Source organism: Balaenoptera borealis, assembly GCF_965194805.1.
Source record: "Balaenoptera borealis genome assembly, chromosome: 5".
In the NCBI taxonomy this organism is placed as follows: domain Eukaryota; kingdom Metazoa; phylum Chordata; class Mammalia; order Artiodactyla; family Balaenopteridae; genus Balaenoptera; species Balaenoptera borealis.
The window spans coordinates 132,714,023-132,740,869 of NC_138862.1; the positions used below are offsets into that span (position 1 = coordinate 132,714,023).

The 26,847-nt window shown below is 37.9% G+C and overlaps 1 protein-coding gene and 1 long non-coding RNA gene across 14 annotated transcripts in view; one reads left to right on the plus strand and one right to left on the minus strand.

Moving 5' to 3' along the window:
- Positions 1-15,665, minus strand: part of LOC309629120 — a 37,913-nt gene extending 22,248 nt beyond the window's left edge. Inside the window, exons 1-3 of the long non-coding RNA XR_014244853.1 lie at positions 15,593-15,665; positions 10,436-10,467; positions 5,936-6,018 (exon numbers count right to left, since the gene is read on the minus strand). This is a non-coding gene — a long non-coding RNA (uncharacterized lncRNA). The remainder of the gene's footprint in view (positions 1-5,935; positions 6,019-10,435; positions 10,468-15,592) is intronic.
- A 203-nt stretch (positions 15,666-15,868) lies between these two features.
- NPHP3 (nephrocystin 3) overlaps positions 15,869-26,847 on the plus strand; it is a 45,707-nt gene continuing 34,728 nt past the window's right edge. For 9 of the 13 annotated variants that reach the window (XR_014244819.1, XR_014244820.1, XM_082392628.1 and 6 more), the window contains exons 1-7: positions 15,869-16,305; positions 18,404-18,529; positions 19,103-19,253; positions 21,022-21,174; positions 22,572-22,705; positions 24,111-24,271; positions 26,299-26,455. Coding sequence is in view for 11 of the 13 variants with exons in the window: in XM_082392628.1 (XP_082248754.1) it covers positions 15,913-16,305; positions 18,404-18,529; positions 19,103-19,253; positions 21,022-21,174; positions 22,572-22,705; positions 24,111-24,271; positions 26,299-26,455 (1,275 nt within the window). In the remaining 2 variants the exon portion in view is untranslated. Of the gene's footprint in view, positions 16,306-16,530; positions 16,591-17,957; positions 18,060-18,403; positions 18,530-19,102; positions 19,254-21,021; positions 21,175-22,571; positions 22,706-24,110; positions 24,272-26,298; positions 26,456-26,847 lie in introns of all 13 variants that reach the window. The other 4 variants (XM_082392633.1, XM_082392632.1, XM_082392637.1 and 1 more) reach the window with 4 other exon arrangements.

Here is a 26,847-nt window from a genome sequence, read left to right on the forward strand (position 1 = left end):
GCAAATAGGGACAGTCTGGAAAGAGACATGAGGGAATTTTCTGGGTAGGTTAAAATGTTCTCTATCATGGTAAGATATGCGTATTGGTCTGATAGGACTGCCATAAGAAAACACCACAGACTGGGAGGCTTAAACAACAGAAATTTATTTCTCACAATTCTAGGGACCGACAATTCAAGATCAAGGTGCTGGCAGATTTAGTTTCATTCTGAAGCCTCTTCCCTTGGCTTGTAGGTGGCCATTATCTTGCTGTGTGCTCACGTGATCCTCTCTGGGTGCAGAGAGAGATCTCTGGTGTCTCTTCCTCTTCTTATAAGGACAGCAGTCCTATCAGATTAAGGACCCATCCTAATGACCTCACTTAACCTCATTATATGCCCTATCTCCAAATACAGGCACAATGGGGGTTAGGGCCTAAAATTATGAACTTTAGGGGGACATAATTCAGTCCATAACAGAACAGTTACATGAGTAGATCCACATGCCAACGTTGCACAGTTATGATTTGTCTTTTCAATGTTCATAAATTCTACCTCAAAAATATTATAAATTGAGGGCTGGAGAGTGGATAAAGGAATAGATGAAACAATAATTACATGAAATAATAATTAGAATGTTGAACAGTTCTGAACTTTGTTGATATGTATTCAGTGTTCAGTATTCTATCTACTTTGTGTAAATCATTCTATTTACTTTGTATATGTTTTACAGTTTTTATAATAAAAAGTCTAATAAATAAAGGAAAATGACGTGTCAATGGAAGATACTTTGTAGAGATGACAACTCTGTGTGACATTCTCCTGAGTTGAGCTCCATCTTAGGTATGTTTGTATTGTGTTTCTTGGGCAGGTCATCTTCTGGGCTTGATTCACTCATCTAGAGAATGCACTCATAATATAGACTTATTGAGTGTTCATTAGGTGCAAGACACTAGGCACTATGGTGGGCTTACCTGACATTATCACCAAAGTCCTATTCAGCATTTAAATTCTAAAGTCCTATTCAGCATTTAAATTCTATCACCATTTTATGTCATCAATGCAGATCACCCTCTCTTTTGCTACATATAATTCTCATGACTTTTAACCTTTATATCTTGTGTTTATTTTTCCTTCCTGTAGAGATAAGATTCAATAGGCCAGTGCAGCAGTTATCTTTCAGCAGATTTGTTGTCTACTGAAATCTTTTGGTCTAGTGAGATTTCTGGAAGATACATTCAAGGAAATAGATGACACCCACAGCCAATATAATACTCAATGGTGAAAAGCTCAAAGACTTCCCACTAAAATCTGGAACAAGACAAGGATGCCCACTCTCACCACTTCTATTCAACATAGTACTGGAGTCCTAGCCACAGCAATCAGACAAGACAAAGAAATAAAAGGTGTCCAAATTGGAAGGGAAGAGGTAAATCTGTCATTATGTGCATATGACCTGATACTCTATATAGAAAATCCTAAAGACTCTACACAAAAACTACTAGAACTGATAAACGAATTCAGCAAAGTAGCAGGATACAAGATTAACATACAGAAATTGGTTGCATTTCTTTACACTAACAATGAAATATCACAAAATGAATGTAAAAAAATCCTTTCTTTAAAATCCTATACCATTTATCATATTTTTAATTAATTTTTATTGGAGTAGAGTTGATTTACAATGTTGTGTTAGTTTCTGCTGTACAGCAAAGTGAATCAGTTATATATATACATATATCCACTCTTTTTAAGAATCTATTCCCATATAGAGTATTGAGTAGAGTTCCCTGTTCTATACAGTAAAACAATCCCTTTAAAAATCATATCCAGAAAAAAAAAATATGTAGGAATAAACCTGACCAAGGAGGTGAAAGATTTATATGCTGAGAACTATAAAACATTAATTAAGGAAACTGAAGGTGATCCAAAGAAATGGAAAGATACCTCATGCTCTTGGATTGGAAGAATTAATATTGTTAAAATGGCCATATTACCCAAAGCAATCTACAGATTGAATGCAATCCCTATCAAATTACCCAGGACATTTTTCACAGAACTAGAACAAATAATTCTAAAGTTTATATGGAACCATAAAGACCCAGAATTGTCAAAGCAATCCTGAGGAAAAACAACAAAGCAGGAGGCATAACCCTCCCAGATTCAGACAATACTACAAAGCTACAGTAATCAAAACAGCATGGTATTGGCACAAAAGCAGACATATGGATCAATGGAACAGAATAGAGAGTGCTTAAATAAACCCACACACCTACTGTCAATTAATCTTTGACAAAGGAGGCAAGAATATACAATGGAGAAAAATTCTCTTTAGCAAATGGTATTGGGAAAGTTGGAAAATGCATGTAAATCAGTGAAACTAGAACACATCCTCATGCCATACACAAAAATAAACTCGAAATGGCTTAAAGAGTTAAATATAAGACAGGACACCATAAAACTCCTAGAAGAGAATATAGGCAAAATATTCTCTGACATAAATTGTAGCAATACTTTCTTAGGTCAGTCTTCCAAGGCAATAGAAATAAAAGCAATAATAAACAAATGGGACCTAATCAAACTTAGAAGCTTTTCTACAGTTAAAGGAAACCATAAACAAAATGAAACGACAAATTACAGACTGGGAGAAAACATTTGCAAATGATGAGACCAACAAGGGCTTAATTCCCAAAATATACAAACAGCTCATACAACTCAATAACAAAAAACAACCAACCCAATCAATAAATGGGCAGAAGACTTAGACATTTCTCCATAGAGTCATAGACGTAGAGAATGGACATGTGGACACAGAGGGGGAAGGGGAGGGTGGGACGAATTGGGAGATTTGGTTTGACATAGATACACTACCATCTGTAAAATGGATGGCTAGTGGGAACCTGCTGTATAGCACAGGGAGTTCAGCTCAGTGCTCTGTGACAACCTAGATGGGTGGGATGTGGGGGTGGGAGGGAGGTCCAAGAGGGAGGGGATATAGGTATACATATAGCTGATTCATTTCATTGTACAGCAGAAACTAACACAACATTGTAGAGCAATTATACTCCAATAAAAAAAAAAAAGAAGACATACAGATGGCCAAGAGGCACTTGAAAAGATGCTCAAAATTGCGAATTATTATAGAAATGTAAATCAAAACTACAATGAGGTGCCACCTCACACTAGTCAGAATGGCCATCACCAAAAAGTCTATAGGACTTCCCTGGTGGCACAGTGGTTAAGAATCCGCCTGCCAATGCAGGGGGCACGGGTTCAAGCCCTGGTCTGGGAAGATCCCACATGCCACGGAGTAACTAAGCGTGTGCGCCACAACTACTGAGCCTGCGCTCTAGAGCCCACGAGCCACAACTACTGAGCCCGTGTGCCACAACTACTGAAGCCCGTGCACCTACAGCCCGTGCTCCACAACAAGAGAAGCCACGACAATGAGAAGTCCGCTCACTGCAACGAAGAGTAGTCCCCGCTCGCCGCAACTAGAGAAAGCCTGCACGCAACAACGAAGTCCCAACACAGCCAAAAATAAATAAAATAAACAAATTTTTTTAAAAAAGTCTATAAATAACAAATGCTGGATTGGGTGTGGAGAAAAGGGAACCCTCCTACACTGTTGGTGGGATGTAAGTTGGTGCAGCCACTATGGAAAACAGTATGGAGGTTCCTAAAAAAATAAAAATAAAAATAGAGTTACCATATGATCCAGCAATCCCACTCTTGGGCATATATCCAGACAAAACTATAATTCAAAGAGATACATGCATCCCTATGTTCATTGCAGCCCTGTTTACAATAGCCAAGACATGGAAACAACCTAAATGTCCACCGACAGATGAATGGAAAAAGAAGATGTGGTACATATACACAATGGAATGTTACTCAGCTATAAAAAAGAGTGAAATAATGCCATTTGCAACAACATGGATGGACCTAGAGATTATCATACTAAGTGAAGTAAGTCAGAAAGAGAAAGACAAACACCATATGATATCACTTATATGTGGAATCTAAAATATGACACAAAAGAACTTATCTATGAAACAGAAACAGACTCACAGACCTAGAGAACAGACTTGTGTTGCCATGGAGGAGGGGAGGTGGGGAAGGGATGGATTGGGAGTTAGGGGTTAGCAGATGCAAACTATTATATATAGAATGGATAAACAACAAGGTCCTATCATATAGCACAGGGAACTATATTCAATATCCTGTGATAAACCATAATGGAAAAGAATATAGAAAAGAATGTATGTGTATGTGTGTGTGTGTGTATAACTGAATCACTCTGCTGTACAGCAGAAATTAACACAACACTGTAAATCAATTATACTTCAATTAAAAATATATAAAAAATAAAAATTAAAAAATAGTAGAATAACCAAAAAAGAAAATAGATGACAATATGGAGAATTTTATGAAAGAACTGAACTCTTTTCAAGGAATTAAACTAAAATTCTAGTATAAATAAGCAAATATAGCTAAATGAATAAATATGAGAATTAAATAGATGATTCCAAAGGCAGATTAAAGTCAGTATAAGTGAGGATTAGTGAAACTGAAGATAGTTAGTATAAAACATCCAGACTGAAGTATGAGAATAAAATAATAGAAAATGTAGAAAACAGATAAGACATATAATGTAAAGTGAAAAAGTCAAACACACATTTAATCAAAGAACCAGAATAGGAAGAGAGAGATTTGGGCAAAAACATTATTTGAGTCAAAGAGATTGGCTAGGATTTGTAAAAATTATCAACCTAAGATATCAAGCCTTCAGCTCAAGAAACTAAAATCCCAACCAGGATGCAAAAATCATAGTCAAACTGCTGAAAATGAAAGATAAAGAGCAGATCAAAAAGCAGGCATGGAAGGCAGGGGTAGGGGGGGACACTATCTTCAAGGTCTCAGTAATAAGACTTATAGCTGAATGTGGAACATAGTAATGAAAGCTAGAAATAAATGGAATGACACATTTAAAATTTAAAAAAGCTGCCAGTCTAGAATTCTATATTCAGCAAAAACATCCTTCAAAAAAGAAAGTGAAATAAAGATGTTTTAACACAAACAGAAACGGAGAGTGTTTGTCACCAGCAGACTTTTCCTAAAAGAAGATTACTAAGGGAATTTTCAAGTGACCCCAGATGGAAGCAGGAGAATGCAGCAAGGAATGAAAAGCAACAGAAAGGGTAAAAAGGGCATAAATATGAATAAGCATCAACTATATAAAAAGAATTGTGTCTTATAGGATTTTAAATATATATATGAATAAAATGCATGACAACAAAAGCACAAAAGTTAAGGAGAGTATATAGAGTTTAAGTTTTTAAATTCTTGCATTATATGAGAAATGCTAAAAGTTCTAATTCATAATAAACTCTAATAAACCACGGATACATGTTGAAATGTTTATAGCAACCATGAAAAGATTAATACATAAATGTATAACTAGCAAGCAAATATGGAGAGATGGAATAATATTTTTAAATACTTGAATCTAAATGAAGGTAAGATATAATTTTTTTCCTTTTAAATGGAAGTAGAACTCCAGAATCTGTTGGATCTAAGTCTTTGATTTATTTTGAGGAAAAAAGTTTTTAAAAGAAGAGGAAAAAATAAAAAATTAAGTCATGAGTATTGAAAATAAATATTGTCAATTTATATGTGGCTTCTGCAAGTATTGCATTTAAGTCCACGAAGTTACTAATGAAAAATTACCCAGGACCGGAACTTCGCCACAGAGTTCAATCATATACAGAAATTACTTCTAAGGAAAGAAAAGTAATTTCAAAAACATAGGTAGTTCTGGGAAAGCCAATTTACTCTAAGAAGTTGAAACATTCAAGATAATTTAATGTGGAGGAAAGAGAGACAAAAATTACTTTTTAGGAGATGATGAGATGCCTGATATTTTATTTCTTAAGGTAAAGAAGGATATAACTTACTCAAAGGATGTTTGTTCATAATCCAAGGAAATAGTATTTGATAGATGTGGTTTTATCCTCTGAGACCTCACTGCAGCAATGTTCTGTGAAACCATATTAGAATTAAGAATTTTTATTCTTTTAGTAACTGGGTAAATCTCCCAATGTAGAGTTCAAAGAGGATATTTTTACATGAATATATTATCTTTATAGCAAAATCTTTTAAAAGAATTAATTATATGTGTGTATGTACACACACACGCACACACAGAGGCATGAGTGGAAGTAAGTGACATCCACAGTTATTCTATAAACTGAAATTTCAAGATAACTTAAATTTCTTGATGAAGGGTCACCAACATCTTTTTTAAGGAAATATATTAACTACTTACATATTATATATTACCTACTTTTTAAAAAATGGAAATTAAAAAAGTATTACGTACTTTCCAATATACTTAAAACAACTAAAAACATAAAATACATACTTTTATTGAAAATTAAGGTATAATTATTATTGGCATAGATTATTATACTATCTTACAATGTTCAAAGGGACAACAGGAATGCTAAACTCCTTTTTTAAAAATTCTACACTACCCCCTTTAAAAAAAAATTCTCCTAATTTTTACAGTTTCCCTGCTTCCTCCTTGACTTCAGGCCACAGCTGCTGTTTTCACTACTGCAGTGTTCCTGCCCTGTAATCCACTGTAAATTTGGGAGCCAATATCTAACATAATAGTGCATAGGACCTTCATGGCAACCTCAGATCCTCTCCGGTGAATTAGGTGAATGTTGGCCACAGAAAGTGCTAGGACTTTTACAGACATCACTTTTCTCCTTTTCCATTTGTGGCTTTTGGGTGGAATTTCCCATCGGTGAGGTTTCCCTGTAAGTGAACTACAAGGAAGTGACAGCCATATGTTCATTGACTTTTATTAATGATGCATATAATGTCAGACCTACTTCCATCTGAACATCAACCTTTTAACTTATTCAGGAAATTGGTTCTATTTAGTTCCCAGATGCAAGTGGGTAGGGTTGGGTGGGAGGTGAGGGAACAAGGAGCTACCATCGACTGAGAAGGGATCATGCGAGATAAAGCTCAGTCACCCTGTGATATCAAATATAATTCTTACAGCCGGTCTATGACGCACCTATTGACAACTCCATTTTACTATTAAGGAAAAACAAAAGACTTGAAGAAAAAAGGCAAAGGTAAAGTGACTTGCCAAAAGTCACATTGCTAGAAAATAGCAGAGCTGGGATTAAAACCCTGGTGTGTTTCAGTGCCTCCTTTTTTTCCCTTCCACTACACCAAAGCTTTGGAAAATCTCAGGGATTAACTGGAAAGGACGAATGCTGGAGAATGTTCTATGGTGAAAGCATAGCTCCAACATTCTGAGCAATATTGTTGTGGCTCTAAAACTGCACAGAGATGAAAAAGGTGGCATCAAAATCTAAAATCCTCTAAAGAAAAAGTGAACAATACTTTTTAATTTTTTAAGCATAAATTTCATTTATTAAAATATAGTAGACATTCAGAAAAATGCAAAAATCATAAGTTTAAATCTCAGTTAATTTTTATAAAGTGAACAACTCATGTTACTACCTCCCAGATCAAAGAATAGAACGTATGGCACCCTAGAAGGCCCCAGGCTCTCTCTCATACACAAAGAAACTACTACTCTGACCTCTATCATCATAAATTATTTTTGTCTGCTTTGGAACATGCTATGAATGACATCATGAAACATGAATTCTTTTGTGTCTGCTTATTTCACTCTACATTTGTGAAATGTAATTATGTTGTTGCCTGTTGAAGTAATTTATTCATTTTCATTATTGTGTAGTATTCCTCTGTGATTATACCACCACATATTCATCCACTTTACTGTTGATGAGAACCTGGGTAGTTATGATACTACTTTTAAAATTCTGGTACATGTCTTTTGGCAAACATATGTATGCATCTCTGCAAGGTTTGTGCCTAGGACCAGACTTTAAGAGATACTAGGCGACAATTTTCCAAAGTGCTCGTGTCAATTTACATTCCCTCAGAGTAGAAAAGTTCCAGTTGCTCCAAATCCTTGTCCTTGCAGACACTTAAAATTGTCTGTCTTTTTCATTTTATTTTAGTTATTTGGATGGGTATGTAGTGGAGTCACATTTTTTCCCAGTTTTATTGAGATATGATTGAAAATAGCATTGCGTATTTAAGGTATACAAAGTGACAATTTGATATATATATATTGTGACGTGATTACCACAATATGGTTAGTTTACACATCCATCAGTTCATATGTTACCATTCTTTTGTGTGTGTGGTGAGAACATTTAAGATCTACTCTCTTAGCAAACTTCAAGTATACAATATTTTAACTACAGTCATCATCCAATACATTAGATCCCCAGAACTTATTCATCTTATAACTGATATTTTGACTGATATCTCTCCATTTTCCCTACCTCCCCCACCTCTGGTAAGCACTATTCTACCCTCTGCTTCTACGAATTCAACTTGTTTAGATTCCACATACAAGTGAAATCTAAAAGTGTCTTTCTGTGTCTGGCTTATTTCACTTAGCATAATGCCTTCCAGGTTCATACACATTATTGCAAATGGCAAAATTTCCTTCTTTCTTAGGGCTGAATAATACTCCATTGTGTATGTGTACCACAGTTTCTTTATGCATTCATCCATCAATGGACATTTAAGTTGTTCCCATGTCGTGGCTATTGTGAATAATGCTGCAGTGAATATAGGGTGCATGTATCTCTTTGAGATAGTGATTTAATTTCCTTTGGATATATACCCAGAAGTGGGATTGCTGGATCATATAATTGTTCCATTTTTAATTTTTTGAGGAAGCTCCAGAGTGTTTTCTATAATGGCTGTATTGATTTACAGTCCCACCAACAGTGGGGCATAATTGTTCCCTTTTCTTCATATTTTCACCAACAACTATCTTTTGTCTTTTTGATAATGGCAATTCTCATAGGTGTGAGGTGGTATCTCATTAAGGTTTTGATTTGCATTTCCCTAATGATTAGTGATGTTGAACACCTTTTCGTGTACCTGTTGGTCATTTGTATGTCTTCTTCAGAAAAATGTCTATTCAGGTCCTTTGCCCATTTTTTAATTGGATTATTTAATTTTTTGCCATTGAGTTGTATGAGTTCTTTATATATTTTGGATATTAACCCTTTATCAGATATATGGTTTAAAAATATTTTCTCCCATTCCACAGTTCACCTTTCATTTTGTTGATTGTTTTTTGCTTGTTGTTGCTATATAGAAGCATTTTAACTTGATGTGATCCACTCATTTATTTTTGCTTCTGCTGCCAAGACCAATGTCAAGGAGCTTTTCCTCTATGTTTTCTTTGAGTCTTCTTTCCTTTTTTCTTAGCCCAACTCCAGTTTTATCAGTTATGTTTATCTTTTCAAAAAAACAACTCAGTTTTGTTGATCTTTTCTATTGTTTTCCTATTCTCTGTTTCATTTACTTCTATGCTACTCTTTATCATTTCCTTCTGTAGGTGTCCTCTTCATAGTGTTTAACAGGCCACAAACATGAACAGGGGTGATATCTAAGATTTCATAACCTGAGGATCAATGTATTCCTAGAAAATCCGAGTTAATATGCTAAGAGCATGGTTCCAGAGAATACAAAATACAATGGTATTTGAGTTGTTTTTATTCTGCACTAAGCATAAATAGTATTCTGTGTGCTGAGCTGAAACAATACCACCTGATCTAACATTGTTTCTTGAGAAAATATGGTTCAAATACTAAATACTATCCATATATTTCTTATGAAGAAATATAGTTCTTTCTTGCAACAACAGATCTCAGCTGACTCCCCAGTGTCTGACTTAAGTCAGAAAAGTCATATCCTTTCTCAATTTTATACAGTAGTGAAGAAGACTACATTTTTTCTCTGTAGGAGCTGGTTAAATCTGGCTTCTTGACTGCTTCCTGCCATGTGGGTCATAAGTGTGGGTAAGAAGTGATGTCACTAATGACAGTCTTAAGTGGACATTGGGTACCAGATTTGGGATGTGTGGTTCCATAAAAGAAATTAAGGTTACATTTAACTGTACAGCTGAATGTGAGTAGGGATGGGAGGAGTGGGGAGAACAGTCCTGAACTTCAGAAACAAAGGGACATGTCTCAGCAAGCAAGCAAGAAATGGCTTCTTGCATCTCAGAGGCTGCTTCTGCCCCAGAAAAATAAACCTATTTTATTTGTTAAACAAATGTCCAAAATGTGCAGTATGCTTTAGAACCACAAGTAAATATCTTTGATAGCATATTCTTAACAAGACCCACTGCAGCTCTTTTCAAAGCATGGCCTTCTATATACCCATACATTTCCTTAGTCCAAGGCAAAACGGCCCAGGACAACCCTATCTTTAGAGAATATACTTCATGAGGACTGGATACTCCATATTTAAAATATTCTTATCCAACTTCCCTTCCACTGTGTGTGTTGCCTTTGTTTCACCCTTGTACTCACCTAGGCATTAAACCCCTCGCCTTCACCAATTTCTGCAAAAAAAAAAAAAAAAAAAAAAAAAATCAAAAAATCAAAAATCCAATCACAGCAAGTTTTTTGTGAGAGTGGAAGTTTATTGAAGATTTGGGACATTTTGGGGAAGTACTATACAACATTCCACCATCTCTCTACATTCTTCCTTCCCCTTTTTCCATGTCTTCAATCTCTTCCCCTTCCCAGTTCAAAGTAATTCAGTATGGCCCTCTATCAGTCAGGACAGGCTGGGATGTGCTATGGTACAAAACAACCCCCAAACCAGTCACTTAATACAAACATTTATATGGGAATGAGACCTTCATTGATGTGCTTTGAAAGTACCCACAGAGATAATCTGAGCCTAAGCTCTACGTTTATATCTTTTGCACCATGGATAGTTACTCGGATATTGAAAATATTACAATATGCCGAGGAGGACCTTATAGTTCCCTAAAAGGGGAACTTTATTTTGGCCTAATGATTGCTAAATAAGAATTTACTTCAGAATCATGTGGGGACTTTAAAAAATTCAGATGCCTGGGCCCCATCCACAGATATTTTGATTCAGTAGATTTGATGTGTGGTCCAGGACTCAATTTTTAACAAGCTCCCCAAGTACTTCTGAAAATTATCCAGGTTTGAAAACTACCCCTCTAGTACAGGGGTCAGCAAACTACAGCCCTCAAGCTAAAGCAAACCCTGACATCTGTTTTTGTAAATAAAGTTTAATAGGAATGCAGACATGCCCATTCATTTATGTATTGTGTATGGCTGTTTTGTGCTATAATGGCAGAGTTGAATAACTGAGACAGAGACCATATGGCCCACAAAATGTAAAATATTTACTATCTGGTCCTTTATAGAAAAAGTTTGCAAACCCTTACTCTTGTCTATTTCATGACTAATTTCCAGAGTCATGTGATTACTTGTGATGGGAACTAAGTAAGGCAATGCAGATGATCACTACTGAAAACAATAATACCTGGACTGAATTCTTTACAATCTTTATCTTCATATGAGAAAAATGATTGTTTTTTATATACAAATTACCAGCCAAATTTTTTCCTGAGTTATACTGTCCCCTAATGGTAGAAATGTTAAATCACAGATGCTTAATCAGATTAGATGTTCCCCATTGTTAATCAATTCCTGAAATCAGTCACTATAGACTTTGTAGCAAGGGACTTTAGGAATCAGTTCAGGTGGTAGAACTGAGTAGGACTAAACGGGCTCAGAGAAGGTTGGCAATTTTAATGAGAATTAGAATCCCTTCCCTCTGTAAAATTCCTTTCTCTTCAAAGTCTATTACTATTTGCATATCCAATTAGATAGTCATTTATCCCAAGGTGATACATTTCTTGGGGACATTTCGGCCATTTGTGATGCCATGCACAGCTCCAAAATTGAAGCACAATACTATCAATATGGTCAAAATCACATGTGCACTCACTATGATGAACTATGATGAAAGGAAAGAAAGCTTAAACAGGAATCTGGACGCATATACATATATGCCAAGATGGTTACCAAGAGGGATTGCACACATGTTGGCAATAATGAGTCAGCAGAGGATGAAACCATTGGTTTTCCCCTTGACTAATGATTAAAATCCTCTGAGTCGCTTTTAAAACATGATGATGGCCAAATCCTGCCCCCCGTCAGAATCACTTGGGACATCTGTTAAGGTGATGCTGGACATTTGTAAGGTGGACCACACTTTGCGTAGGAATGAATTAGATCATCCCTAGCCACTAGCCACAATTTTCATGCAAACTCAGTGGTTCTGAGATCTTAAAGTATGTAAGTATCACTTGGAAGCTAACTAAACATGCAAATTTGCAAGCTCCAGTCTCACAAATTAAAACTCAGTGGATCTCAATTTCTAACAAATGTTCCAAGAGATTTGAGAGTCACAGTCTGAGACCAAACATACACTAACCTACACAAATGATATTTATTCTACAAATTATATTTTTTTTAAAGGCAGCAGCATTGTTTATTAATTTTACAAGCTACCTGACCAAATGTGGGGAAATTTTTCTCATGTTCCAGGTGTGAGAAGAAATTACCATCAAATTCATTGGCTTAAACTAACAATTTTATTACATTTCATGATTTTGTGGGTCAAGATTTGGGCAGAGGTCGGCTGGATGATTCTTCTGTTCTCCTTGTGGTACTGATTCAAGTCACTTAGTGGTACCCAAGGAGCAAATAGTTTGGCCTGAAGAGTCCAAGATGGCTTCACTTCACATGCCTTGGCTGGAAGGCTGGGCCAACTGGGACTGTTGCCTGGAATGCCTACACACACAACCTCTCCAGTCTGGCAGCCTTGGCTGGAGTAGTAGGTCTCCTTACATGGCAGCTCAAGGCTCCCAGAGAGAGTGTTCCAAGACACAGAAAGTGGAACAGAGTCATTTCTGCCATAGTCTACTGGTCAAAGCAGTTCCAGAGCTCAACCAGATTCAAGAGGAGGAGTCATAAACAGACTGGAGTCATGGGTGTGTGACCCTTTGAAAAACCTCAAGTGCAGCTGCATAGGAACCTGAACTCAAAAGGACTCCATGCTTGGTTTATTGCTGTCTTGAAATTCTTTATAATTTTTGAACAAAGGGCACTACATTTTCATTTTGCACTGGGTTCCACAAATTATGTAGCCTGTCCTCATCATAAACCTCACCTTTCAATGGATAGAGTATTAAAAAATTTGTAGCCATCTTTAACGGGTCATAAGCTGCCTGCCAGAGACTTCATGCCTCACCATAGTTCTGTATTCAAAATTATCCTTTCAAAATGAAGACTGATGTTGGTGGGTTAAATTCAGCACAAAGAAGGGAAACAAATTATGAGGTTGGAAACAAACAAATTCTGTGATAAGTTTAGGATTAAGAAATATGTTGGAAACCAACAACACTGAGTATCTGCTAGCACCCTGTAACTGGTCACCTCTGGGTTCACTCACTCAGTTATGTCACTTAGGCATTAACCAACAGTTATCCAAGGTCAGTATGTGTGCTGAATTTATACATATTGTCCTTGATGAGAAAGACAGCCAGTAATCACTATATAGAAAGGAGTCTCCATGGTCTCAGCAAACCTGGATTTGTTTTGGGGGGCATCTGCAAAACTATGTGAAGGTTATTAGGGAAGGCAGTGACAACTCCTATGCTTTTTGAGAACCCCAGCCACATCTGACATCTTTTTGGGTCATCAGTCATTTGCACTACATTATGTTCTCAGCAGGAGTTCAATACGATTGCTGGTGATGAATCTAAGCAACAAATGGCATCATAACAATAACAACTACCAAAACCCAAGATGAATAGAATGGGGACACAATTAATGGAGAACAAGGTCAGGAAAAGTTAAGTACAGTATTTTGCACAAAGGCAAAGATTATTGAATTGAAAATATTGATATGATAAACCCTTGAAAGGTATGATTATTCAGGGAAAGTTTCTTAGAGAAAGAAGCTAGACTTTGAAAGAAATGAGGGTTGGCAGAGTACTGAAAGGAAACAGAAACTACGTTGGTATAAGGACAAGAAGAAATCAGCCCGACTAGGGTGGAAGAACGCGGGTAGAGGGATGTTACTGGATAAATCAGAGGTGAGGAAAGGAGAGTCATTGCTCCAGGGCACTGGTCCTAGGCTGCAGAATCTGAATTTACTCCATAAACTATGGGAAGTTATTGTTTGCTATTGGTTTGGAGGGAATGAGTGATGGCTTTTTATTTTAGTATGCAAGCATAATAGTGGAAGTCTCCAGCTGATGCACATTCCAAAGGAGGTACAAGACTAAGATGCAGAATTTTTCAAAGGAGGTGGTCAGAAACCTAGTGAATGATTTCCTGAACCACTGATCCACATTGAGGGTACAAGTATTAGAAGCTGGAGATCAGAAAGGACTTTAAAAGGGAGGAGTTCTTGAGATACTTGATGGTGGGAATGTTTCCCCTTATCTCAGGAGACTATTTGAAGAAGTTAATATGTATCTCTTGGAGTTTGAAGAACACAGTGGCCTGGTATCTGATTCCCTCCTGAAGAAAATTTAAAGGGGAAAAGAAAGGATGACTAGCTACTTTGATGGAGGGAGTGAGAATTGGCCTGCATTCCCAGAGTTCTTTGAGGTGAAAATGTGTTTCCTGTTGTGGTAGATGTTGTGATGCCTAAAAGACTTGTTCCTCCAGCCACTGGAAGTGATGCCAGCAGACAGTCCTCAACTGTCAGTCTCCCAGGGGATTGCTTTGACTGAAGAAAGCTGATGACTGGCTGGTATGGGGGTACAAAGTCCCAGCCCCCCACCGCAATTTAGAACAACTCTGCAGAGCTATCCCAGGATCAGAACTCCCTGTAGATTGGCTAAGGCCTCTGTTGAGGCTGCAGCAAAGCTCAGCTTCTCCCACTGACCAGTTTTGCTTCTTTCCCTTCCTTTCTACAGGTGTTGATCCCAAGGACACTCCCAAACAAACATCTTGCATGGTTATCTCCATTTCAGAATCTGTTTCCCAGGAAACCTGACCTGTAACACCTGTAGATCAGATGTGGACCCCACCAGCAAGTGAACTAGCATGGATTATCTTGGGTCTGTCCAAGTGGGACCCTGTAGGGAGGAATAAACATCAGCAGACAGGATCCTTAAAGTATCACTGAATTCCTTACAGCTAAGGAAGCAGTGAGCACCAGCTGGAATATAGCTGCACCAGCCCAGGTCAAGAAAACCGAAGATTAAAGATTTCCAGTTATGAGGGGGAGGGAGTCTTTGAAGAACTTACAAAACTATCTCTGAGAAGGGCCAGTTTTAACCTTTTGCCAAGTCCAAAGAGCACAAACATCCAGTTCACAGCAGTGTCAATTAAATAAAGCCTTTCCCTCCCCTCTCCTGTCCTCCTTCCCAGGGCTCCAAACCTGGAGAGGTTAGAAACGCGGCGGAGGGGCAAGAACACAAGATAGCGTAAGAGAGAAGATGCCAACCCCACGCTTTTCTTGACTTAAAAGTTTAAAACTGTTTTCCCATCTCTCTCCATTTTTCATGATATCCCTCAAATTCTGTCATGGTCTATCCTTTCCTTTACTTGGTGAGATGCCCCATATTCCTCTAAAGTGCTGTCTGCAGTGTCCCTTGTTGCAAAAAGTCGAAAGCTCACCTTGTCCGTAGGCCCTGACGTAGCGCAGTGGTGGACCTGCGCGACCGCCACGCTGCTCGCTCCGCCCCGCGCGCTCCGCTGTCATTCCCAGCCCAGCCCTGCTGCCCCGCCCCATCCGTTCCGCTCCTCTGGCCCCGCCTAGCCACCCTGCCCCGCCCCGTACTACCCGGCTGCCCCGCCCCGTCCTTCTCGTCCGCCCACTGGCCCGCCCCTTCTCTATGCTCTCGCCCCGCCCCTTCCTGCTGCCCCGCCCCAAATCACTCGTTTGGTCCCGCCCCCTCCTGGTAGCCTGGTGGCAAGGAGCGGCGGCCGCCAGCGCCATGGGGACTGCCTCGTCGCTCGTGAGCCCCGCCGGCGGGGAGGTGATCGAGGACACGTACGGGGCGGGCGGCGGCGAGGCCTGCGAGATCCCGGTGGAGGTGAAGCCCAAGGCTCGCCTGCTGCGCAGCTCGTTCCGCCGGGGCGCGGGGGCGGCGGCGGGGGCCGGGCCGGGTTCGCTGCCCCGCGGGGCGGGCGGCGGCGGGCTGCTGGGGGCCAGCTTCAAGTCCACTGGCTCGTCGGTGCCCGAGCTGGAGTACGCGGCGGCCGAGTACGAGCGGCTGAAGAAGGAGTACGAGATCTTCCGGGTCAGCAAGAACCAGGAGTTGTTATCCATGGGCCGCCGCGAGGCCAAGCTGGACACGGAGAACAAGCGGCTGCGGGCAGAGCTGCAGGTAACGCCGGGCCCGGGCGCTCACCGGGGACGGCCGCGACACCCGGGAAACTGAGCCCCGGGGCCGCCTGCCCACCGCCCCGCAGCCTCTTGGCCGCACTGCCAGCTGGACCCTGGACGCCTGACTGCTCTGCATTTTAATTTGAGGGGACATACTGTCTTGGGGTCTAAACTGATTCCCTAACTAACCGCTCCCCCCTTTTCTATTTCTGGTCCATTCATTCAGATGCCTTGAAGCAGTTAGCCTGGAAGTGTCCTGAAGCAGCAAATGCTAATCTCCAGAGAAGTAGGTCCACACGGAGCACACATATACACAAAAGATTTTGGTGACATCTGTTGAGGCAACTCATCAAACCCTTCCTAGGAGTTTTTAACCACGCCTCGCCCTCCCACCCCCCACTCCCCTACCCCCCACCCCCCTACCCCCCCACAAATTTACATAACTCGGAGGTGGGGCTTCTGTCTCGGTTTCTTTTTTTTTTTAATTTTTTTAAAATTTATTTTTATTCTTTTTTAAAATATATTTTTAAATTTATTTATTCTTGGTTTTTTTTGGCTGCGTTGGGCCTTCCTTGCTGCAGGCGGGCTTGCGAGGGTGGGGGCTACTCTTCATCACCGTGCGCGGGCTTCTCACTGCTGTGGCTTCTTACTGCTGTGGCTGCTCTTGTTGTGAAGCACGGGCTCTAGGCACACGGGCTTCAGTTGTTGTGGCGCACGGGCTTAGTTGTTCCGCAGCAGGTGGGATCTTCCTGGACCAGGGCTTGAACCCATGTCCCCTGCATTGGCAAGTGGATTCTTAACTACTGCGCCACCAGGAAGCCCCTGTTTTCGTTTCTTTGTGAAGTTCCATGGCTGTTGGATTTCAGTGACCTTGAAGTGAATTTTTCTGGCAGCCCCTGATTTTCACCACCTTAACTGCTGTGGTTGAAAACGTTCCCTAGGTATAGTCAAATTTCCTTAATCCATTTGATTAAATTACTCAAAAAACAATTATTACATGCCCTCCCTGTAAAAGATCTATTTTAACTGATTATTAGGAAAGCTATTTTTTTGTGAGCAAAGTCGTGAGACTTTGTGTCATCAGTTTGGGGCCCCTCTGAGGGTTGTAGTTTGTTTACTCTATTTTTCTTTACTATGGAAGAGACTTCTGGACAGCCCAAGTGTTCCTGAGCTCATTACAGTAGGAATAGAATAAATACCTCAGACCTGATTTTTCTAGAAGGAAGAAGCCTTCTTCCTTCTAGACTAGTCCTTCTAGTCAATCCCTCTCCACCCCCACCCCACCCCCATTAGCTGTTGTATAATTAGCACTGTTATCTGGGAAGACATAAGCAGTTTTATCTGTTGTCTTACAGATTTTCTACTGGGCAGTCTTAATGCACTTGCATATATGAAATGGACTTATGCATTTCAGATATCTGATTGCATGCATCCAAGCCATTGTCTTGGATTCACTGCATATTGCAAAAGACTGAGGTGGAGGTAGAAAAGAAAGCCAGACCAACCAAGGTAGAGTGCACTAAGTGTTGACAAATGTCACAGTCCCAGGTTATTCCTGTTACCAATCCTGATTCCTTATATAACCCTTTTGATTCCTTTCTCACATATCTAGACATTTGTTAGAAACCTTCTGTATTTATTTAATCCATTCAGTCAGACATTTACTGGAAGCCTGCCGTGTATCAGGCACTGCAAGTGCTTGGGACTAGCAAGAGGAGTAAGACATGGAGCCAAGGAGTGCACAGTCTCACAGAAGTAATTATCCTTCAGGTTAAGCCTTACAAGTTGTACTTTTTGTTCTCTTAAAGATGGGAAAGCTGAGGTGTAGTGAAGATTAAGAACTAGTGCAGTATTTCAAAGAAAAAGCATAAATTTCCATTGAAAGCTTAATGTCGAATATCTTCATTTATAATTCAAGCATATTTGCATTTTTTTTTTCCATTATGTGTTTGAATAGAATGGCAATATGCCATTCTTGATAACTGGTGAAAAAGTAAGTAGATTTTTAAAATTCTAAGATATTTAATATGTATATAAGATAATGTAAAATTTGGGAGGCATGCTATTTTTGTTAGAAATAACAAGGTAAATTATTCCAGGCACTTCAGAAAACTTACCAGAAGATACTTCGGGAAAAGGAAAGTGCTTTAGAAGCAAAATATCAAGCAATGGAGAGAGCAGCTACTTTTGAACATGACAGAGATAAAGTTAAGAGGCAATTTAAGGTAAATTTCATACATCTTTATCCCCAAAGTGATATGGAATAAAAGCAGTATATTTTAAAAGTTCATATAATACTGCGATGAATAACCAGAAGTAAATGATGTAGGAACCATGAAAGTTATAAGAACTAAACTAAAGCACTTTTTACATTTTTGAGTTGGACGAGGTAAACTTAAGGTAGTTTCAAAGAAAAGGTATAAAAGTGAACATTTTAATAGGAATTTGGGGGGGGCGGGAAGGAAAGTGTTTCTATTAGGGGAAAGCATTTAGAATGTTTGGGGATGTTTTCTATGGGTGAGCATTACTGGCACTAAATGGGAGGGGGACAAATTTGCTAAACATCAGGTAGCACACGAGGCAGCTCCACACTACAGACACACATCCTGCTGGAATTCCAGTGGGTTCCAGTTACAAAACAGTGATGTAGAGGTACTCAGATTATTCATTCTACAAAAGGGGAGATCAAGGACCAAATGAATATTGATTTTATGAAAGAAAGAATTTTCCCTTAAAAGTTTATGATACAATTTTTGATTATGCAAAAGGGTTTCAAAATTAAAATCCTTCTTTTAAAGATTTTTAGGGAGACCAAGGAAAATGAAATTCAGGATTTATTGAGGGCCAAGCGAGAGTTGGAGAGTAAACTTCAGAGGCTACACGTTCAGGGGATCCATGTATTTGATCCTGGAGAGTCTGATTCAGATGACAACTGTACAGATGTTACTGGTAAATTTATTTCCTATTTATAATATTTTGAGATTTCAATATAGGTATAATGATTATAGAGCCAACTTTGAATCCTTTTACTTATAAGTAATTGCTGTTACAAATAGAGTTGCACTTTCTCTTTCTCAGTTGTTATGACAGCTCTTTTCTATGAAGTCCATGATGTAGAGGCTGAGGTTCCTTCTGTCTCATTGCTCTACCAACCTTAACCCATAGCTTTTCTCTCTCTGGTCTAAGATAGCCCCTCTAAGTCCCAACATCACATCTACAATTTAGCCAGGGGGAGGGAGGGAATACCTTACTTTCCTTGAAAGCACAATCTGAAAGATATACAGATAACTCCTACTCAAATCCCATTGGCCAGAACTCTACCTAGGAGGATGGGAAAGTGTAATCATTAGGGGGAGAGCCATGTGTCCACATAAAGTTTGGGGTTGTGTCACTAAAGGAAGAAGGGGAGAATGGATGTTGGAGGACAGTTAGTAGTCTCTGTCACATTATTTTTCCACATAATTGATATATTCTTTACAACTATCAGAATATCTGCATAATATTTCATTGAGTGGTTTCCAATGCAGTTTTGTGAAATACTTTTAGAGTTTTTGTTTTACAATTAAACATAGAAAGTGTTTTTTCTAGAAATAAAGAAAAACTGGAATCATAGAATGAAAGGGTCCACTGTGTTCCAAGGAAATAATAATGAAGTGTGATTGATTTTGAGAAATATTCTATTTTAAATGCAGTGGAAAAATGCAGTCACTCTCCCATTTATTAAAAAAACTATAATTATATTCTTACAAACTGATGTATTTTGGAGTGAAATATGGCAACTGATAATTCCCTCTTAATTTTCATTTTAGTACCATTGGAATTTGACTAGTATCCTGGGACTTTTATTACTAACTTTTGAGAAAAAAAGTGAAGTGATTCTTAATGGCATTAGTCCTAGTGATTATTTCAGTATTGACATATGTTAAAATGTACAGGGTTTCAAAACTATTATATTCTAATTCTCTTAGCAAGTTAATAAAAATGAGTTAATATTTCCTCATGGGTCTTTCTTCCTATTTCGATATAAACATGAAGAAGGAATGCTTGAGGGAATGTCACTCATTATTTGTCACCCACAAATAATAATCTCAGTTTTGCCAGAGATTTAGCCCAAAAACCAGTTTACTTATGTTTAGTCAAGGATGCCATGAATTATTATTTATTAAAAAAAATCAACGTGTTCATAAGTACCTATTGATTCAGAAATTAATTTTTTTGCTCTGGGAGGTTAAGGAAAATGTGCTCTTTACATCCTTAGCTTACATACTAGTGAATTACCAATATTAATTACTGGTGTGCCAGTAATAGTCTTCCTTTGAAATTCTTTCCTTCACATTTTACACTGATACCTAAATCATATAGTTAGCAATGTTTTTTAGAATTTTTTTGTTGGGGGGTGTTTTTAACTCCTCTCTGTTATTATAATTCTTTTGGTTATTGTATTCCTAATTTCTTTTCATCTTTCTCTTTTTAATCCCCTTTTTAAGTTTGAGATGATAACCAGAATTATGTTAACCACCACCTTAGAACTTGCCAGAAGTTGGTGGCAAAGTACTTTCAAAATCATTGTTTTGATTTCAAATCAAAGTTTGAATATCTGTTGTATTTATAATATTGTAGTATTTTTTGCATTAGAAATCCATTGAATATATATGATAAGTTTTTGAAATTTCAGTGTAATTTGGTTTTCATTAGATGAAATCTCTTGCTTTTACAGCTGCTGGACCCCAGTGCGAGTATTGGACTGGTGGAGCCTTGGGAAGTGAGCCCTCCATAGGGAGTATGATTCAGCTTCAGCAGTCTTTCCGGGGCCCTGAGTTTGCCCATAGTTCTATAGATATAGAAGGACCCTTTGCTAACGTCAACAGAGGTAACACACACCATTTGCCAATTACCTTGGTTAATGGTAGTGACTGTTTGTGTACTATAATCTTGTGCTGGGAAAACTGCCATCAGCAGAGCATGAGACTTGTGTTCTGGGTGTCTTCCACTGTCAAACCATCATGTACTGGTGCTTGTCACTGACCAGGAGTGATGAAGTTACATAATTCACATCAGGATCAGATGGTGCCTCCCAGCCAGACTGGCCAATAGGTTCTAATAACTGAATTTCTGGTGTGAGTTCTCGGATATTTTAGTTGAGCGGTGAGAGCCTAATGTAGATTAACTGAAAAACAGTAGTGTTTAGTCTTTCCCTCTGCATCTTTGATGGTGTTGAAGGTTAGAGAAGTTGTGGAGTAAAGTACAAAACTTCAGTTATGTAATATAGTATTCTTATTCATTATCTTTTATATAATTTGGTATCCAAAACAGCTCTTAAGATCTGTTCAGAATTTCAATACCACCTCAAATCTGAAATGTTATAAGTAGCTCCACTCTTTTCTTAAAACTTTGAAATATAGGGACTTCCCTGGTGGCACAGTGGTTGGGAGTCCACCTGCCAATGCAGGGGACACGGGTTTAAGCCCTGGTCAGGGAGGATCCCACCTGCCGTGGAGCAACTAAAGCCATGGCTGCTGAGCCTGTGCTCTAGAGCCCGCGAGCCACAGCTACTGAGCCCACGTGCTACAACTACTGAGGCCCACACGCCTGGAGCCCGTGCTCCATGACAGAGACAGGCCACTGCAGTGAGAAGCCCGCGCACCACAACAAGGAGTGGCCCCTGCTCGCTGCAACTAGAGAGAGCCTTGCGTAGTGGCGAAGGCACAATGCAGCCAAAGATAAATAAATGAATAAATAAATTTTAAAAAAACAAACAGAAAAACCTGAAATTATTTATCTATTAGCAAAATGAAGATTATTTTTTTAATTATGCATTTTGAAGTAGTCAAATATGTCTTAAAATATTCATTCTCACTAACTATCTTTTGGTTATTTTTTGTTTTGTACCATTCTTGAACTTTCATTTTGACTCAATGTATTTCAAGAATAATAAGTAGATAAAACTATAGGCCAGCCTGGGAATGTAGGCTCTCCTCAAGTAGCAAACTAATTGAACAGCCCATGTTGCCTAGTTCCCTGACATTTGATTGGAGCCACGGTTACCCCAGCAAAGACCACTGGTGGCATTGATTGCTTTAATCCCCAGGATAGAATTTGAGGTTAGAGAACTGATTGCCTTCTAATATCTTATTCTAGAAGCTTTGTCGGTATTACAAGTGAGATCAGATGATGCCTGTTTTTTTCTTTCAGACTTTTGGGGAATCATCTTGTCAAATGTTTTCTAGTAATCTTTTTTCAGTAACTTATGAGAAATTTTATTTTCAGATGACTGGGATATTGCTGTAGCTAGTTTATTACAAGTTACCCCCTTGTTTTCGCATTCTCTGTGGAGTAACACTGTCAGATGTTACCTCATTTATACAGATGAAACCCAGCCCGAAATTGATCTTTTCCTTAAGGTGAGGACATTTATAAATTCTGTATTCACTGATTTAAAATAAAGTTAATATTGTGTCCCGGTTATGATACTATTGATTGCCTGAACCAAGTAGTTTACTACCTACTAGATTATGTCTTAAAGAGTTGGAAGCATCTTGGGCTTTTCTTAAGAAAACGTCTTACTCAGTATTATCAGTATATTCAAATTAAGACCTTGGAACTTTATGCTTTTGAATGCTTCATTACACGTTCTCCACAGTGTTTATGGCCCTTACTGATGGTGCCTGCTATAGTTAATACCTGCCAGCTCTATTCTTGAATCTGTTTCAGATTATGGCAAAATTTAATCCTTGTCATGGTTTTAAATTTTTCAAGGCAGCCATTGGGGTTAATCTAAGGCAGGGGTCACCAAACTACAGCCTGTGGGCCAAATCTGGCCTGCAGTCTGTCTGTGTATGACCTAGAGCTAAGATTGGTTTTTACAGTTTTAAACGGTTGAAAAAAATCAAAAGAAGAATAATATTTTGACATGAAAATTATATGAAATTCAAATTTTGGTGTCTATAAATAAAGTTATATTGGAACACAGCCACGTGCAATGTATTGTCTCAGGTTGCTTCTCACTAATGGCAGAATAAATTATGATGGAGACTAAATGGACCACAAAAACCTCTGCCAAAACAGCCAAGTTCTTAAGCTGTTATTAATTTGCCATCTTGCCCTTTACAGAAAAGTTTACCAACTACTGTTCTAACTGAATTTTAAATAAATATGCATGTCACATGCTATACCTGCTATATTAACATCATCCAGATTGTTGATTAATAAGTTCATTTAGCTTTCCTTTTTGATAATAATCAATTTTGGTAAAAAGACAAAGTATTTTGAAAACCAAAGCTTCTACTCAGTATAGGCTGTTCCCAAACACATGTTGAGGGAATTACTAATTTATTGCGTAATAATAATCATCATTACTAAGTACCTTAATTTGTTATAGACCAACATATTTTTATATCTGTTTGCTTTAGTGTTCTAATATATCACGGCGGACACTTTTTACTATATAAATCTATGGATTTACATTTTTCACCCTATAACAATAAACAGAAGTCATTTGTAATAATAAAAATAAATAACTACCAAAGCAAAATAGCCTAATACTTTACTCCTGTTGTTTTAAGTTTATTATGAGATAAATCATTTTCTGAGCTAGGAAACAGGAAAGTTGCTAAGCTATTACTATTTTTATTTTATAGAGAAACTTGCCTTTTCTCTTAAAGGTTTTCTTTAAGATGTGATCATATATTTTTTAAAGTTTTAAATCAGAGAATATCCAACATAACCTTTTTGATTTTAAGTAGTATAAAGCTGACTAGATCTTTAGTTAAATAAGCTGTGCTTTCTTATGTTTTAATTTGTTTTTAGGACTATTCACCTAAACTTAAAAGAATGTGTGAGACAATGGGATACTTTTTCCATACTGTGTATTTTCCAATTGATATTGAAAATCAGTACCTCACTGTAAGAAAATGGGAAATTGAGAAGAGTTCATTAGTTATCTTATTCATTCATTTAACCTTACCAAGGTAAGATGAAAATTTTATAATTTATTATAGAAGTTAAACTCATAAATAGAATTGAGATTACCAGATGAACTTGAAAGATAAGTTCTAATTGCACTCTTATAATCAAAAACAACCATGAAATTCAATAAATACTATGACTTTTAATACGTGAATAAAATAAAAAATTAAAAGTTTCACACTGTTAAGCTTGTTTAATAGGTTATAAGATTAACATCATTCATGTAAAGATCATTTTAATCAGGGGTCAGCAACCTATGGCCCTCAAGTCAAATCCCGTCAGCCACCTGTTTTTATAAATAAAGTTTTATTGGAGCACAGGTATGTTCATTCATTTATGTATTGTCTACAGCTGCTTTCACACTACAACAGCAGAGCTGAGTATTTCAGCAGAGACTGTATGGCCCGCAAAGCCCAAAATGTTTACTAGCTGACCCTTTACAGAAGAAGGTGGTGACCCCTGATTTCAATAATCAGCATTAACCTTCATTATTTTCTTTCTTCAGATACAGCTTGAGAGGCACTTGAACACTTGCATAGGTGTTAAATCATATTTTTAATTCTCTGAGGAGCTAACTACTTAAATCCAGTAAAGTGAGCAGTTTTCTTATAATGTGAAATATAATCACACCAATGAATCTAGTCTGCAAATGAAGCTTTTTTTTTTTTACCAGTTAGATATATAGATAGAAGACAAAATAAGATAGATAGGAGGTTAAATGAGAGGTTAATTTTTCATTCTATATTTTCTGTCTCATTGGATTTAATCCTTCCAAAGCATTTTTCTCTTTTTATTGAGGACCAACTCTGACTTTAACTGTGTTTGGAAGTGTTTGGAGCCCTAAACTTTATGAGAGTCCCTGCAGTATAACCTATCATTGATCCTTAAGACTCTACCCAGAGGCCAGGTGGCCAGGGAGCTACGTGGTCAAGGAACCTTTTCCCAAAATAAGTTTAAGGATTCCTTCAACTTGATTTCCTTTAGTTGGAGTCCTTTACCTCCCCTTCCCTCTTTTATTTTCCTGTTTTGTTTTTATATTAAGAATATATCCTGTTTTATTCTTTAATATCTAGGTAGTATTTTATCTTAAGTGATAGTATATGTCATTTGTTGTTTTTCTCTTGTTAATTCTTTAATCGTTAAAACCATGTTGTTTTTTCTTTTTTCTTCTTTATGCTTTTTTTTTCTGTTTCGTATTGGGGCAGGTATTTTAGTTTTTTATGCAAATTCTGAATCATATAATGGCTTTCCCCTGTATACACACACTAATTTGCCTTTCTAGACAAACTTTCATTTAATGCTTTTTAGAAAGGGGAATTGTTTAGTTTTCCTTGTGATGTAGAAAACACTAGTAGGTTATTTGAAGATTTTTCTGGAATTTAAATAGGAATAGTACAAACTGTAGTTAGGGTACATTGAGCATAGTTAGAATTTTTTTTTAACCTTTACCACAGTCAAGATTTTAATAGCTATTTAACCTTCCCCATCTGCCTCTGGATCTTTCTTACAGTGTATCTGGGGTATAAGGGTTCAGATCATTTATTGAATGAGTAAAAGCTAAAGGACTAGAGAAGAGAAAAATCTTGAAACCTTGAGGCTGATGATATTTGTGTTTTAACTTGAAATTATATAATTGTGAATAGAATTAGGTTTTCCATTTATTTGCAAAGTCTCATGAGTATGGACCATTATTTTGAGCAGTGTTTAACAGTATTTTTGAGAAGTTTTTTTTTAAATTAGATTTTAAAAAATTAAAATTATGTATGCTTTAAAATTTAAATTTATTGTACAGTTGATTGTACCTACTCTCATTGTCTGCTAGTGGATATATTATACTTTAATATTGACACTTAGCTAGAATAGAGCTATAAAAACATCCATTTTTGGAAAGTTTCACTTATTCTGCAGCGGGGCCTTTTCTGGCCACTTGTCATTGTAGTAAATCCCCCTTCTTGGCACTTAGGTTAATTGACTAACTGTGTGCTGCCACAGTGCAGTGTAGCACAAGAAATACTGATTTCCAATCTAGCCTGTTATTGGAAGACTGTGAAGAAGCTTTTCTGAAAAACCCTGAAGGCAAACCACGATTACTTTATCATCGTTTGGAAGATGGGAAAGTCAGTTCTGACTCTGTCCAGCACCTGATTGATCAAGTTTCTAACCTGAACAAGACCAACAAAGCCAAGGTAAAATTCATAGGTTGTTTTTAAGAACATGCTTGGCAGAGAGAGGTGCTGGCGTGTTTGGGGAGAGGAAGGAAGCCAGCGGGGCTGGAGCAGAGCGAGTGAGGGGATATGAGTAGGAGCGGTCACGGGGGCCGATGCTGAAGAACCTTGTTTTTTTTACTTAGAGTGAGGTGGGGAGCCATTGAAGGATTTAACCAAAGAGGAAGAAATGCTATTCTGACAAGACTCTCCTGGGCTGCTGTGTTGAGAACTGACTGTGGTTTGGAGGGAAGGTAGTGGGGTAGGGCAGAGGTGGAGAGCTGTTGCCGTCATCCAAGTGAGAGATGCTGGTGGCTTAGACCAGGGTGGTGGTAGAGGATGTGATAAAAAGCAGTAGGATTCTGGATAAATTT